Source organism: Elephantulus edwardii, unplaced genomic scaffold (genome assembly GCF_000299155.1).
Source record: "Elephantulus edwardii isolate Elephantulus edwardi_28Jun2011 unplaced genomic scaffold, EleEdw1.0 scaffold00296, whole genome shotgun sequence".
NCBI lineage: Eukaryota > Metazoa > Chordata > Mammalia > Macroscelidea > Macroscelididae > Elephantulus > Elephantulus edwardii.
The window spans coordinates 2221140-2235184 of record NW_006400046.1 but is presented as its reverse complement, the minus strand read 5'-3'; the positions used below and the strand labels follow the sequence as shown (position 1 = coordinate 2235184).

Below are 14045 nucleotides of genomic sequence, written 5' to 3'. Positions count from 1 at the left end.
GGAAGCCGATGTACTTCATGGCCAGGCGGAGCACCTCGTTCTTGCTCAGCTTCCGGTCGGGCGGGTGCGTTGGCAGCAGTTTCCTGAGTTCAGCGAAGGCCCCGTTCACGTTCTGCTGCCGCCAGCGCTCTCGGCTGTTGGTGAACACGCGCCGAGCCACCTTTTGGGGTTGGTGACCTGCGGGACAGGTGGGAAGGGCTGGCACTGAAGCCTGGAGGGCGCCCCGTCCTGCTCTCATAACCCTCATGGGGGCTTAACCCAAGCAGTTCCTCCGCCAGTTAACCTCCCCACCATGCACTTGAAGAGCTGTGACCACCTCAGGCCTGTTCCAGCAGCAGATGGCTTCCTGCCTTCTACGCTTGTGACTCTCAGACCTGAATGCCTTTAGCCCAGAGTCCCTGGAGAAGTGAGAACCAGTCTCGGGGGCTTCCCTGTATCTTTCATCCAGAGTTGATCCCACACCGTGGTGTGGCTGGGTGTACCCCGTGAGTCTGAGAGGTGATCGCACTGTGGCCATGTCCTGCTTGGACTAACTGAATGGTGTGAATGTGTGTGGGCGCTACCATGGAGCAGTGATCCTGTGTGACCGTGACCATCCCGGCCTTGAGGGTGGCCGCTCCTCTGTGGCTACCCTTATGTGGTTCTGGTTCTGTGGCTGCCCCTTGTGCCTGTGGTCTGTGGCTGTCTCCTGTGGATGTACATCAAATGGAGATCTGTCCCTTCTGAGCTTGGTGGGTTATGCCCTGTGGTTTTACAGAGGCCTCGTTTGAATATAAAGCCCACATGGAATTAGGGGGGTGTAAGAGAGAAACATCTCTCCTTGTTGAAGGGTATAGGACACTCATACAGTGATGAGGTGCTCCTTCTGCACACCCACACATATGCATAACCCCCCGCACACACTCTCAACCATGGCACACCCACATGTGTACACGCCTACACATGTATACGTGCACACACACACAAACACACACTCACCCTCAGCCACGTCCAGCTCACAGTGATGACTTGGTCTCCGTTTCAGCCGGCTGTTGGGAAAGATGCTGAAAGGTCCTGCCGGCCCAATGTAGAGACTGTAAAGGATTGTGGGTCACTGTCATTTTGTGGGCAAGGTCCCATAGCCCCCAGGCCCTAAGCCCCACACTGACCTGTTGAGGAAGGGGTGAGGGTGGTAATGCAGGGCCAAGGGTGGTGGGGTAGTTCCCAGGGCTGAGAGTTGTAACAGAGGGGGCCGCAGGACATTGAGCTCCGTGGTGGGCATGCCTGCCCCTGGTGGCCTCGTGTGGCCTAGGCTGATCACTGGCACCCCAGGCGGCAGCCTAGGTGGTGAGGACCCGGTGTGGCCCACCTCCTCCACCTTTGGGGGTCCCGGCGAGGCTGGCTCGGGGGGCGGAGTGGGTGCTGGGCTCGGGGCACACACCGTCTCCACCTTCTCAGTCATGGTGGGGCCCACCTCTGCCTGGGCCTGGGGCGGGCACATGGACCCCAAGGAGGGTGCTCACCTGTAGAAGAGAAGGAGACCAGTGGCGAGGGAGGACCCAGCCACCACCCACCACACCTCTTGGAAGATCTGGGGACGGGGCTTGGCAGGTAAAGGCCAAGCTGGTTGGGATTGGGCCCCAAACTGCCCAGTACAAGGGCAGAAGGCATCCAGGAGATACTGGCTCCCCAATGGCCAGCTCAGAGCTATCTGAGGGCCTCTGTCACCCAGCCACTGAGCTACTTTCCTTTCTCCCATGATCCCCCTAACCTGTAGCCTGAAGGGACCATGTGAAGTTCCCCTGGCTGATACTGGGATCCCTGAAATCCCAAACTGATCCTCTGACCTTCCATTGACCCTATGACCCTTCCTGGACTAACTATAACCTTCAGATATGAAACCCTCGGGCTGATACTCATTGATGCCACTGGACCATGAAACCTCTCCATTCACCTCTGACCCTCCCTTGATGCCCAGGCTGGCCTCGTGGCCCTCTGATATCTCTGAGGCTCCTCCTTTTGACCCTGGCTCCAAGCCTCAGCCCTCTATGACCAGTCTAGTCACCCCTTACCCCCTGAAAATCTTCCCCTTACTAATCCTATGATGCCCCTGTTGACACCAGGACCCCAAATGCCGTCTCTGGGATCTCCAACACTGACCTAAAAGTGCAGACCTGTTGCCCCCCAAACTTTCCTCCAGACATTCTCTAGAACAGCATCCAATTCTGCATACTACTTCAATGTCTGCTCATTTTTCGCCTCATAAATTGGAGTGTCCCCAGTAGGTCTGGTCCCTCCTCCAGGAATTTGGCCCAACCCCTCACTTTATGAGCCCACCCGAAGAATGAATGAAGGAATGAATTCAGGGAGGTCCCAGATCCTTCAGGCTGGTTCCCTCTTACCCCAGTGCTGGTCCCACCGTCTGGTGAGTGTTTGGTCCTGGGGCTTGGTCCCCTTGGGGCCAGGATGTGGTTCCGGCTTCAGGCGTGGCCACTGTGCTAACGGCCAACAGTCGGCCGCCTCAACCAGACCATGCTGTTGGGCCCAGCCTCCTCTAGGGTCCCGAGGGCCAGGCACCGTGAAGGCGGCAGTGTAGGCCCCCCAGAGAAAGTGAGCACTTCGGCTGGCCCACCCTGTCCGGACCGACGGCTTCCTTCCCTGCCCCAAGCAGAGGCCAGAGGATGCTGGGCCAGCGCAGATAAGGGCCTGGCCGCCTGGCTGCGCCTGATAAGGAGTCGAGCTGACCCCGGAGGAAACGAGCGGGGCGGGGATCTCAGAGCCGGGCCTCAGGGCCCCGCCCCTGGCCTGTACAGACAGGATGGGCACCCCAGGGACTCCCCAGGCAGAAGCACACCCAGCAAGCGAGGTGGGAGTGGAGGTTCCCAGGGCCAAGCAGAGGGGAAACTCAGGCAAGGTTGTGTGACCTGGGTCTAAGCTGCTCTTTTTAAAGCCCCCTACTCAAGTGTTTGTGTTCATGGGGGTTGGGGAGAAGGCCTTTTCCGGTCTAAGGGCCGCGTGATCAGCCCCCTCCCCCTGGTTCCTCTTTTTACAGAGTCCCTCCCAGACTTTTTGCCACTCCACCCCGGAGTAGGGCCCCAAAGGGCGCCAGCTCTGTCAATCTGGCCCAAGGTGCATGGCCAAGTCAGGTGTCCCAAGCCCAGCACACTAGTCTGTCCAGGCCTCTTTTCTAGACCCATGAGGGTGAGAGAAAGTGACACAACTGGATTTTAGTTCTGGTGAAACCTTGCTCTGGACACTCCAATTCTGGGCCTTTTGGTAACCCCACACTAGTTACTTCTAATATGGGGCTCAAGATCACATGTGGAAAGGAGGTATTGGGGCAGGGGCGATGGGGCTGCACATGTCCTGGAGCCTTGCAAAGGTAGGGGCCCAGGTACCAACAGGAGGCAGCCACAGAACTCCCTTGTCCCGACTTCGCCCACGTGGTTGTCCATCTTTCCCTGAACATCTAAAGGGGGGTGGGGGGCAGATAGAACCTTGGAGACCACCCAGCAACAACAGGACCACCCCCTCCCACACAATGAGAAGCCAGCAGCACCCCATGCGATCAGTCATTCCAGTTCTCGAGGAAACAACAACTTATGTTCTAAGCACATGGGTTGTTGGGGGGATTCTACATGCATCAGAAAAATGCATGGGGACCCGTAGTGAAGTCATGAGTGCCTGCTTCCAAAATTAGCCCGTGGCGCGCAGGGATCTGGCCCGGGGCTCTCCGCGATCGTTAGACCCTCTGCTCCAATGGGCAGCAGCCCGGCCTGGGCCTCAGCGCTTGTCTCCTCGGGCGGTCGGGCAGGAAGCACCTGGTCTGGAACGGATGCACTGGGCGCCTGGTTCCGGTCCGGCTTCCGCCAGGGCGGCCCCTGGGGAATCGGGCCAAAGAACCCAGGCGGCGAGGCCGTGGCGGCGCAGGCGGCGGCTGCAGACCGCGTGTCTGTCCGTGTGGTGTCCCACCTCGAGATCGCCCACCTGCCTGCCACGAAGGTGGGGAGCACAGGACGGTGGGGCCGAAAGCCTCAGGGGCACCTGCGCACGCCTGCCGCCTCGTGGCCACGTCGGGAAACGCAGGTGCCCGCTCTGGAGGCGACAATCCTGCCTACTACTGCAGACACTTGGCCCAGCCAACGCAGTACTCACAGAAAAACCGCCAACTCTGCAGCTAGGCAAGATCAAACACCCTCCTGAACAGGCCGACTACAGATCTCCCCCAAGGAATTAAAAAGTTAAGGTCGGATCCCCAGATAGGCGGCTGGATGGCTGAGCAGAGTCTCTCAGGTAGAGAGACAGACGAGTAAGCGACCTCTCCACTCAAATGAACGACACTCTGAGGAAGGTGGCATATCTTTATTGGTTCAGTCTATGCCTGGTCCAGCGGTGGCCCCAGGCCTGAGGTCTCCAGGCAGTCCATGGGGGCAGCATCGGTGGCAGGACTGGGGGTCGGGGAGCTGTGAGAATAGCAGCACTGTTCCCCATGTTGACAGGTGCCCTGGTGGGAGGGAGTATGGGGGGTGTGAACTCTGGTACAGGGGTGAGCAGGCTACACTAGGTCCCATTTCTAGTCTGCTTTTTGGCCCCACTCTGTCCCCCAGGGCCTGCAGGAGGCTGGGGAACCCAGGTGTCCCGCACTGGTTAAGAAGAGCAGAGCCTCACCTCCTTAAACCTCTTGCAGGGAAATGTCTTGAGCCGGGCAGCACGCTGGGCCGGGTCCTCGGCCAGCTCCTTGCGCTTATTCTGCAACAGTTTACACTTCTCCCCCATGGCCACGCCTGCGGCTTTGCCCCTACACAGGGAGACCAAGCCAGTTAGAATCTGCTCACCCACTCCAGCTAAGCCCCCACCAACACCACACTCACCCTGGCCGGGCACGAGGCCGGGGGCCCCAGTTGGCCTCAGGGTTGACCTGGAAGCGCTTGAGTCCTCGCTGGCGGGAACTGGGGTTGGCATCTTCCCGGATGGTGAAGTTGGCCTGCAGACTGGTGGGGAGGAGGCGGCTGTGCAAAGGCCAGGGGCCACGGAGCCCACCCGCATCGGTGCAGGTTGCATGCACCTTCTGGAGACTGTGTCATCCCGCATCTGCCTTCTTTTGTCACCTAATAAACACCTGGAGCGTGCCTACTGCACGGCTGTATTGCTCCTGGTGCTGGGAACGCGAACAAGGGGATAAAATGCTTACGCCTGGGGAAGTTGACATCTTAATACAAAGGGGAAATCAGAAATGAATGAGCGAATGACACTGTTACGGAGTGAGCAGGTTTAGGGAAGTGATGCAGGGTAAAAGGGGAGACTGGAAGGGGAACAGTAAGAGATGGGGTGGGGGGCAGGCAGAGAGGGCCTCACCTGGGCAGTGACCAGAGGAGGTGAGGGAGGGAGGCGCAGAGGGGGGGAGAGAAGGTTCCAGACAGAGGTGGCTGGACCTGTGGGCTTGTATCTAAGTGAGGTGGGAGCCAAGGGATCCTGGTGGTGCAGCTGTTAAGTGCTCGGCGGCTCTAACCAAAAGGTGAATGGGTAGAACCCGGCAGCTGCTCCACACGGCCAAGCTGTGGGAGTCTGCGTCCGCGAGGATTCCAGCTTTGGAAGCCCCCTAGAGAAGGTCTTCTTCGTCCTGAAGGGTTGCTAGGAGTCAGAACTGACTCAACAGCAACAAGTTTGGATTTGGGGGGTTTGCTGTGAGAGCCAGGGAAGGTTCTGAGCCCAGCAGGTGTGTGTCCTGACTTAGATGTTCACGGGCGCCCTCTGGCTGCAGTGAGGGGCAAGGGCAGGAGCCAGGGAGGAGGCGTCCTGGAGGGGGGGAGGAGGAGGAGGAGGAGAAGGAAAAGGAGGAGGAAGAGGAGGTGGGGGAAAAGGAGGGCCAGCTCTGATCTCATTTGAAGACCCAGCCAATTCAGTATAGGGAAGAGTCAATGACCGCACATCCGTGTGTTTGCTAACATAGGGGACACACACACACCCACACACACACACACACACCCCCACACCCGTACCTGGGCTCCACGCTGAGGATGCGGAATGCTGGGCTGGTCTCTGACAGCCGCTCCCGCTTTACTGGGCACTCCTTCTCCTGGGCAGCAGAGGTTGGGGGGGGTCAGGCAACACTGAGCCAGGAAGGTTTTTGGGGACCCATTCTTGGACCCTCTTCCCTCCACTCAGGCGGGCCTCACCCAGCAGCGCATGATGTCCCAGAGAGCAGAGGTGGGGGCGTCAGTCTTCACGGCGTTCTTACAGGCATGGGAGAGGGAGACCCTGAAGCCGGCATGGAGAAGGGCTGACCTGGAGAGGGAAGAGCTGCAGTGGGGCTGGGGCCAGGGCCCGGCTAGCCTGTGGGGATGGTGAGGCCGCGGGGCTCCCCGTGCCCATAGGACCCCTGCCCGTGCTAAGCACGTCCCAGGGGACGCCTTGGCATCCTTGGCATGACTGTGTTTCCTCTCCATGTGGCACAGGCTGGGCCTCACCGCAGCTGCAGCAGGCTGGGCGTACTGCAGCGGATGGTGCTGCTCAGCTGGTCCAGGGTGTAGTACAGGGGCGCGTCAGGGAGCTCCTGCAGGGGACAGGTGGGTGTGGGCTGGCCAGGCAGGGGCTGGGCTTGGACGGAGCCCCTGACAGCCCCGCGGCCCACCTCGGTGATGACACTCAGAACCCCACGGATCCGCTCGGAGGTGTGGAAGCGGCTGGGGTTGGCGCTCACAGCATCCAGGACTCGACCCACGAAGTCCAGATCGTGGATGGGATCTGCCCACATGGGGCCGCCGAGCTGTGGACACAGGGTCAGATGGACGGAGCTATCTATGCCTGGGAGTCCCCATGCCCATGTCCGTCTTCCCCTGCCTGGCCTCACCTGGTGCCTCTGCCCACAGTGTCGACACTCAGGGGCCACGGGGGGGCCACAGGCCGCAGAGAACTTGACCCTGCAGGGAGAGGGACAGTTAAGAGGATGTTAACCCCGAAGGACCCCTCTGCCTGCCTTCCTGGTCAACCTCGCTCACTGGTTCCCGGAGGTTCCTGATGCTCGGCCGAGGCGCTGAAGGTGGAAGGCCCCGCAGCCCACACACTGGAAGACCAGGGCCTGCTTGCTATGGGCAGAGGGGAGATGTTGAGTTTCAGGCTGAGCGCCTCAAGGCAGCCTGACTCCCCTGGGGCTCAGTTAGTCCCCCCAAGCCCTAGAGAAGAACCAGTCTTCTCATTCTCCCTAGGCAGGACAGTCCCCTCGCTGCCCCCAGGGTAGTATCATGTCCCTTCTTATCCTCCCAAGGCTGGACCATGTCCCTAGGGTAGGATGACATCGCTTCATCTACCCTGGGCGGGACTGTGTCTCTTCCCAGTGCCCCAGGGCAGGACGATGTCCATCCTTTTCCCCAGACAAGGATCTTGTTTTATTCCTCAATCTCTCCTGCCTGCCCTACCCCCCATCCCTCACCCCAGGCCAACCTGGCTGAGGCCTTAACCTTGGCCTGGCCAGTGAAGACGCGGACGAACACCCGCACGTAGAAGTCGGCACTGATGCTCAGCAAGGGCACCACGAAGCGCTGGTAGCAGTTGGCCCGGAGGTCGAGGCTGTGCAGAACGATCCTCAGAGCCTGGAGGCGTGAGCATGGGCACCGGGACGGCACATAGTGCAGGCTGGTCCCAGCCTGTCACATCCCCCAGCCTGTGTGCTGCGCCCCTCTCTGCTTTAGGGAGCTCATTGGCTAGACCCCAGCTGCCCGTCTCAGAGCCCTGCTGGACTTCAAGTGAGCAAAGAACACACAGGCCCTGAGCTGAGATTCTGTGGGTGTCAGCTTCCTGGACGGTGGAGTGGGCCGCGGGCAAGGACCCGCCAGGGCCTTCCCACCAGGAGCTGCTGAGACTCCAACAAGGGAAAGAGCGCCCCCTTCCGGGCAGGTCTGTACACAGCCTCTTACATCCTCACAGCAACCCCAATAACTGATGCCATCATCATACCCATTCTACAGCTATCACAACTGAGACCCAGACAGAAGTTATTTGCTTAATGACAAGTTCAGTAAAACCGAACTTTAAACTCAGATGAGAACTGAGATAAGAGAAAAGCTTCCTTCCAAACAAATGAGTCCTGAGAAGCTTTCACGTCCCTCACTAGGAAGAATTCAACCACCCACCCGACCCTGAGTGAAGCGAGTGCCCCACAGTGCCCGAGACGGTGGTCTATCTCCCTGAGCAACTCTGCTACTTAAAGAGGGGCTTGTCATTCACGTCCAGGCCCTGGCGGCCTGGAGGGGGCGGTGGCTCCAGGCTGTGGGCGGGCTCACCATCTCGTGGCAGGCCCGACTCTTGAGGGCCATGGCCCCGTACTTGCTGTAGCATGTCTCCCCGCTGTTTCCCGCCAGCACTGCCATGTCTGTGCAGGTCACACACAGCAGCCCTGAAAGGAGGGTGGGCTGGTGAGGCCCCTCCAGACATCCCAAGCCCTGCTCCACGTGGTCACAGCCCCGGCCTCACCTCCTTCACTCACAGCCTGCACTGCAGCGTCCAGGAAGGTGGAGGGGCTGCCATACGGGTCCAAGTCGATGACATCGAAGCGTTCTGACACCTTCTGGTGCTGGTACATCAGTATCCTGGGTGTGAGAGGGGCCAGGCCTTCAATGCAGGGCCCCAGCTCCCTCTTCCTTGATCAACTCAGATGGTGTGATGATTTGAGCCGAGACTCAAGTCCAGGCTTGGTATTTTACTAACTACAGGTCTTCCCTTCTCCAGCCTCTGTCTTAAGCAAAGTGGACAGAATGCAGGCCCAAGGCTGCCAGGCCTTCTAGCACCCACAGACTCTCCTATTGGGGTAAGCAGGGGACCCAACCGCACTCATAGCCATATCTCTAGCCTCTGCTGAACCACTTGGAATCCCTCGACACTATAATAACAGCAGCTAATGACTGCCTTTGTGTTGTGGTGCTGGAGAAGAGTATTAAATATACCATGGACTGCCAGGAGAACAGGTCTGTCCTGGGGAGAGTGAAACCAGGCTGCTCCTTGGAGGCAAGGATTCTGAGGTTTCATCTGACATACTTTGGGCATGTTGCAAGGAGAAACTAGTCCTTGGACAGGGACATCATGCTTGGAAGGGTGGAGGGACAGCAGAGGGGAGGAAAACCCTGGATGAGATGGGTTGACTCAGTGACTGGGTTAATGGGGGCAGGAGTGTCAGCAACAATGGGGTTGGCTCAGGATTGAGCAGGGCTCAGAGCTGCTGTACATAGGGTCACTATGAGTCACAAGTGACTTGATGGCACATAACAACAACAACATTGATTAGGGCAGACACCTCTCCAGTATTTCTAATCACTTATGTTTTGTTGTTAGGTGTCCTCTAGCTGAGTATAACTCATAGTGACCCTATGAATAACAGATCTGAACCCTGTCCTATATGTGCCATTCTCATCATTTCTGACACACTTGAGCCCATTGCTACAGTCACTGTGTCTGTCAATTCATCTTGGTGAGGGTTGTCTCTTCCCAAGGAATAGCCTCTACTAGCAACATGTTCCAAGTATGAGATGAAGCTTCACCATGCTTGCCTTCTGCTTGTACTTTACCCAAGACCTCATCTCTTCTTCTGACAGTCCATGGGATTTTCAGTCCTCTTCTCCAGCACAATTCCAAGGCATAAATTCTTCTGTCATCCTTATTCATTGTCCAGCTTTCAGATGCGTAGCAAGTGAATGAAAAGATCAGGGTCGAAATCAGATACATCTTAGTGTTCAAACTGACAACACTGCTCCTCAGTGAGTTTCAAGAGGTCCTTTATGGCAGACTTGCCCAGTGTAATACGTCTCCCAATTTTCTGACTGCCAGGATCAAGAGTGCTAACTGTTGATCCAAGCAAAATGAAGTAACTGGCAAGCTCAATCCTTTCTCCATCTATCATGACACTGTCTGTTGGCCCCATGATGAGGATCTTCGTTTTCTTGATATTGAGAAGTAATCCATACTGAAGGCTGTAGTTCTTGACCTTCTGCAACAAGTGTCTCAAGTCCTCCTCATTTTCAGCAAGCAAGGTTGTATTATCTGCACAATGCAGGTTATTGATGAGTCAGACATTTATTTATTAATGTATGAAATGGTGCAACCATTCCATTTTTCAAGCAGCTCTATGAATTAGGGGCCACTGTGGTTCCCTCTTCTACCTTCTCAATGGAGCCAGCCATGATCGTGTCACTTAAAATTACAAGTCTTGGAGAGCTCTGGTGACCTAGTGGCAAGAAGCTGCACTGCAATCCCAGAGGTGCGCAGTTCAAATCCACCAGATGTTCTGCTGGAGGAGGGGCAATGTCCTCCTGTACCAATGAGATCCGATTTGATGGTACACACACACAAAATAATAAAATAATTTAAAAATTACCACTGTCCTTTTCACCATATGTTGTTGTTGACTGCCTTACAGTCAAGTACGACTTACAGTGACCTTATGAACAAAAGGCTTGACGCCCCTCTGTAACTACTGACATTTATCAAAGTTCATAGAGTTGCCGGAGGCATGTTATTTAGGAAGTGGATGCCACTCCTGCTTATATATTCCACTGTACAACATTTACTTATTTGTCACTTTTTAAAAAAAATTTTTTTTTTGTGCATCTACCATCAAATCAAATCTGACTGGTAAAGGAGGAAATTGTCCCTCCTTCTCCAGCAGAACATCTGGTGGATTCGAACTGCGCACCTCTGGGATTGCAGTGCAGCTTCTTGCCACTAGGTCACCAAAGCTCCCCTATTTGTCACTTTTTTAAATTATCCTTTGCGTTTCTAAGTGGAATTCTTTTGGGAGCAGAATACTTGTTCCATAGGGTCTGGCAGTTATACTTCACGGTTGGTAGCCACGTATGTTCTCTAGTGCATCTTTTCCTTTTTTTTTAGGACTTAAGCAATCTTAGATTGAAGGCCATACAAAACCCAGCAGCAGGCCCCCAGACTGCAGTTTGCCAATCCCTACCTTATAATGCAAACTGCATCAGGTTAGAGATTTTGTTGTGTTTGCCGATGCATTCTGGCACTGAGAATGGCAGGTACATACCCTGATCATGCTAGCAACACTAGTTTCACATGAGTAGTAAAAGAATTACAAGTCTCAAAAGAGAAATTATAATAGTTACTTGTCTCTAGTAGAAAGGTAGAGCCATATGAGACTCTTCTATCATGTCGTCATCATGTTGTTATGTGCTGCTGAGTCGCCTGTGACTCATAGAGACCCTATGTGCAACAGCTCTGAAGCCTGCCCTGTCCTGGGCCAGTCTCACTGACTCTGACACACCTACCCCCATTGCCTCAGTTACTGTATCAATCCATCTCATCCGGAGTCTTCCTTCCAAAGCGCTGTAAAATTATTTCCCTAATTTTACAGAGTAAAAACTGAGGCTCAGAGAGGCTAAGTCACTTGTCTAAGGTCCCACAGCAAGAAAATCACAAGGCCAGGAAGTGAGACCAGAGAGCTTGGATCTAGACTTCACTTCCTAGACTGAGGGATCTGCTGTCTCATACCTACCGGGCATCTGCCTGGCTGGGCTGTACCAGGTGGGCCACATCGTTGAGCTCGATGTTGCGGCGTATGAGGTCCACAGCCTTTGAGGAGGCATCGTTGGCAACCACAGATCGCAGACCAGGTATCTCTTGAGCAAACCGAATGGAACGCAGCCCGGAGGCTGCCAGGCCTTCCAGCACACGCAAGCCCTCCTGTTGGGGTAAGCAGGGAACCCCACTCACATCCATGCCTCTATCCTCTAATGAGGTCTTAAGAGGCACCCCCTCCATTGCCTTCATCTCTCCCACCTATCTCTTCTGTCATCCACTGGGACTCCATGGTTCTTACTCCCTATACTCAGACCTCACCTGACAGATTTCCCTCACAGCAACCATTCGAGGCTGGTCTCTTGGGGTCAGGTTTTTCGCCTCTTTCAGTTCATCTTTGTCCTCCTCTTGCTCTGACAAGTCCACAACCACCTTTTGCATGTCCTTCTCACCAGGCACCTTAACTGCAGCCACACAGAGGCATGACTCAGATGGTATCAAAGTTTCCTCTGAAACATCTCCCCTTACTATTCAGAATACGGTAGAATCAAAGAGGGAGTGCATTCCCAAACTCCCTAGAGAAAGTCAAAGGGGCAGAGCCCAGGGCCGGGGGTGGGGCGATGCTGTGGTGAGTCTGGAAGAGCCTTTTATGATCCCCGCCCACCAAGAACTTGGACTTCCACTCACTCTGGATTCCTTTGGTCTGAAGCTGAATGCGAGCAAACTCTGTGATCACAGCACATCTGATAGGAGAGGGAAAATCAGTTCCCACCCCTTCTACTTCACTGACCCACTGCCTCTTTCCCTCGGCCAGGCTCACCCCGATCCCTGCTCACGTCAAGTCTCGGTTGAACTCTTGCACCGGATTGTAGAAGACTTCATTAGCACTGGGGAAGGCAATCTTGGCAGCCCCTTCCGCAACTATTGCCTCCTGGGCCTCAGAGGGACGCTCTTCTCCGCAGGTCTCGGTGCCATTCTCCATCACGGCCGGATTAGGCGGCTTTTGAGGTTGCCCCTCCACAAACCGGCTTCTACAGAAACTGCGGGAGGAGCGAAGGGTGAGGCTTAGCCACAGACGGATCCTCACGCCGGACATGCAAGGACGCCGCTCTCCAACCCTGAATGGAGGGTAAAAGACTGGGGGACAGAGAGGGTTACGTTTGAGTCTGGGGTGGCTTACACACCTAGAAAGGGGAAGGTGAGAAGACCCTGTGGCCTCGGAACGCTAACATCTCCCTCCTCTTCCAAGGACCAGCTGAAAGCCCCCGTGGAGCAGACCTGTCCGTGGTCCTGATACCTCCCTATTCCACCCAAGCCCTCCTTACCTTTCCTTGGGAAACCAAAAACGAAATCTGTAAGGGTGCACGTTTCCTAGACTAGAACCTGGGGGCCGCCATGTTAGCACCGTAGGGAGGTGCGTCACATGACCGTGAGCAGCCAATCAGTGATTCTAGGTACGGCAAACAGCCAGGGTCAAAATGCATGGTGGGAATGAAGCTCTCCAAATGTGTGATGCAAGTGGGCTTAATTACAGCGGATTCCTTGAGCGGGAAACATGTCAGCAACTCCATTTCACAAATGAGGAGGTTGAGGCTCAGAAAAAGGGCGGTAAGCGGAAAAACTCAATACCTATTGTTTACTTGATGTCAGATGCGGTGTACACGTTATTTCAGAGCACCTTCCAGTGCTCCAGGGGTAACGGCCACTGCAATACACTTAACTGAACTTGAACCCTAGTCATGCCACATCCTCTGGGCAATTAACTTAAACCCTCTGGGCCTTACTTTCTTTACAATAAAGAGCTTAATTAATTTCCAAGATCAAGCACAGATTAAACGACCGAATGCTTGGAAAGTGTGCAGCAATGCTAAATGATGCGGAAGGTAAGGAAACATTGGCTGGCAACCAGGGTTCCAGTCCCTGTTGTTGCTGGCTACTTGTTTTTAACCTGCTCGGTACTTCCGTTTCTCCATTTGCAAAATGGGCAGAACTTTTAAAACATTCATCATTGAGTTATGGTGATACATTAACGAGTTGAGTGCAAACAAAATGAGCAGAACGAAACTTGAATAGCATATACATTAGGGTTGGCTTTTAATGTCTTGTCTGGATCCTAAGCTTGAAACTAGATAGCCATCACCACTTTCTTGTATGATCTTGGCAGATAACTTCAGCTCTCGTCTTCACTAAGAAGAGAGTGCGTGCGTGTATTTGTGTGCCGAAATATCTGAAAATATTTTTGTGACGTTTGTGCAAGGTTCCCATAAAGAGCCCAGGACAGTGTCTGTTTCAATAAACAGCCATCGATTGTTTTTGTTTTACAGAAAACCGAGATTTGGAATTAAGCAACTTGCCCCAGGTCGTGGGATTGGGAAGTGGCGAGTCTGGGGTTCAAATACTGAAGCAGGCGAGGTATAGGAGGCGACCCTGAGGGTAGAAGGGGCGCGCTCGGCGCTCGGCTGGCCGTGCCTGGGGGGGCGGAACCCGGGGGCGGTGAGCAGGCGGGGCCTCGGCCGCTCCTCCTCGGCCCGGCGGCGGCTGCG

General features: G+C 55.2%; 2 protein-coding genes across 2 annotated transcripts in view; both read right to left on the bottom strand.

Moving 5' to 3' along the window:
• Window positions 1–1496, bottom strand: part of LYL1 (lymphoblastic leukemia associated hematopoiesis regulator 1) — a 6120-nt gene extending 4624 nt beyond the window's left edge. Inside the window, exons 1-3 of the mRNA XM_006900826.1 lie at window positions 1149–1496; window positions 979–1073; window positions 7–177 (exon numbers count right to left, since the gene is read on the bottom strand). Of these exons, the coding sequence (XP_006900888.1) occupies window positions 7–177; window positions 979–1073; window positions 1149–1480 (598 nt within the window). The 5' untranslated portion in view covers window positions 1481–1496. The remainder of the gene's footprint in view (window positions 1–6; window positions 178–978; window positions 1074–1148) is intronic.
• A 2853-nt stretch (window positions 1497–4349) lies between these two features.
• Window positions 4350–12598, bottom strand: TRMT1 (tRNA methyltransferase 1 homolog (S. cerevisiae)). The gene is given in 17 exon segments (XM_006903770.1): window positions 4350–4384; window positions 4387–4483; window positions 4648–4777; window positions 4851–4970; window positions 5979–6055; window positions 6156–6264; window positions 6447–6532; window positions 6611–6745; window positions 6830–6899; window positions 6978–7064; window positions 7420–7568; window positions 8259–8371; window positions 8449–8564; window positions 11480–11667; window positions 11824–11966; window positions 12190–12245; window positions 12339–12598. Coding segments are annotated over 17 exon segments (1971 nt in total).
• Between the last annotated feature and the right edge of the window lie 1447 nt (window positions 12599–14045).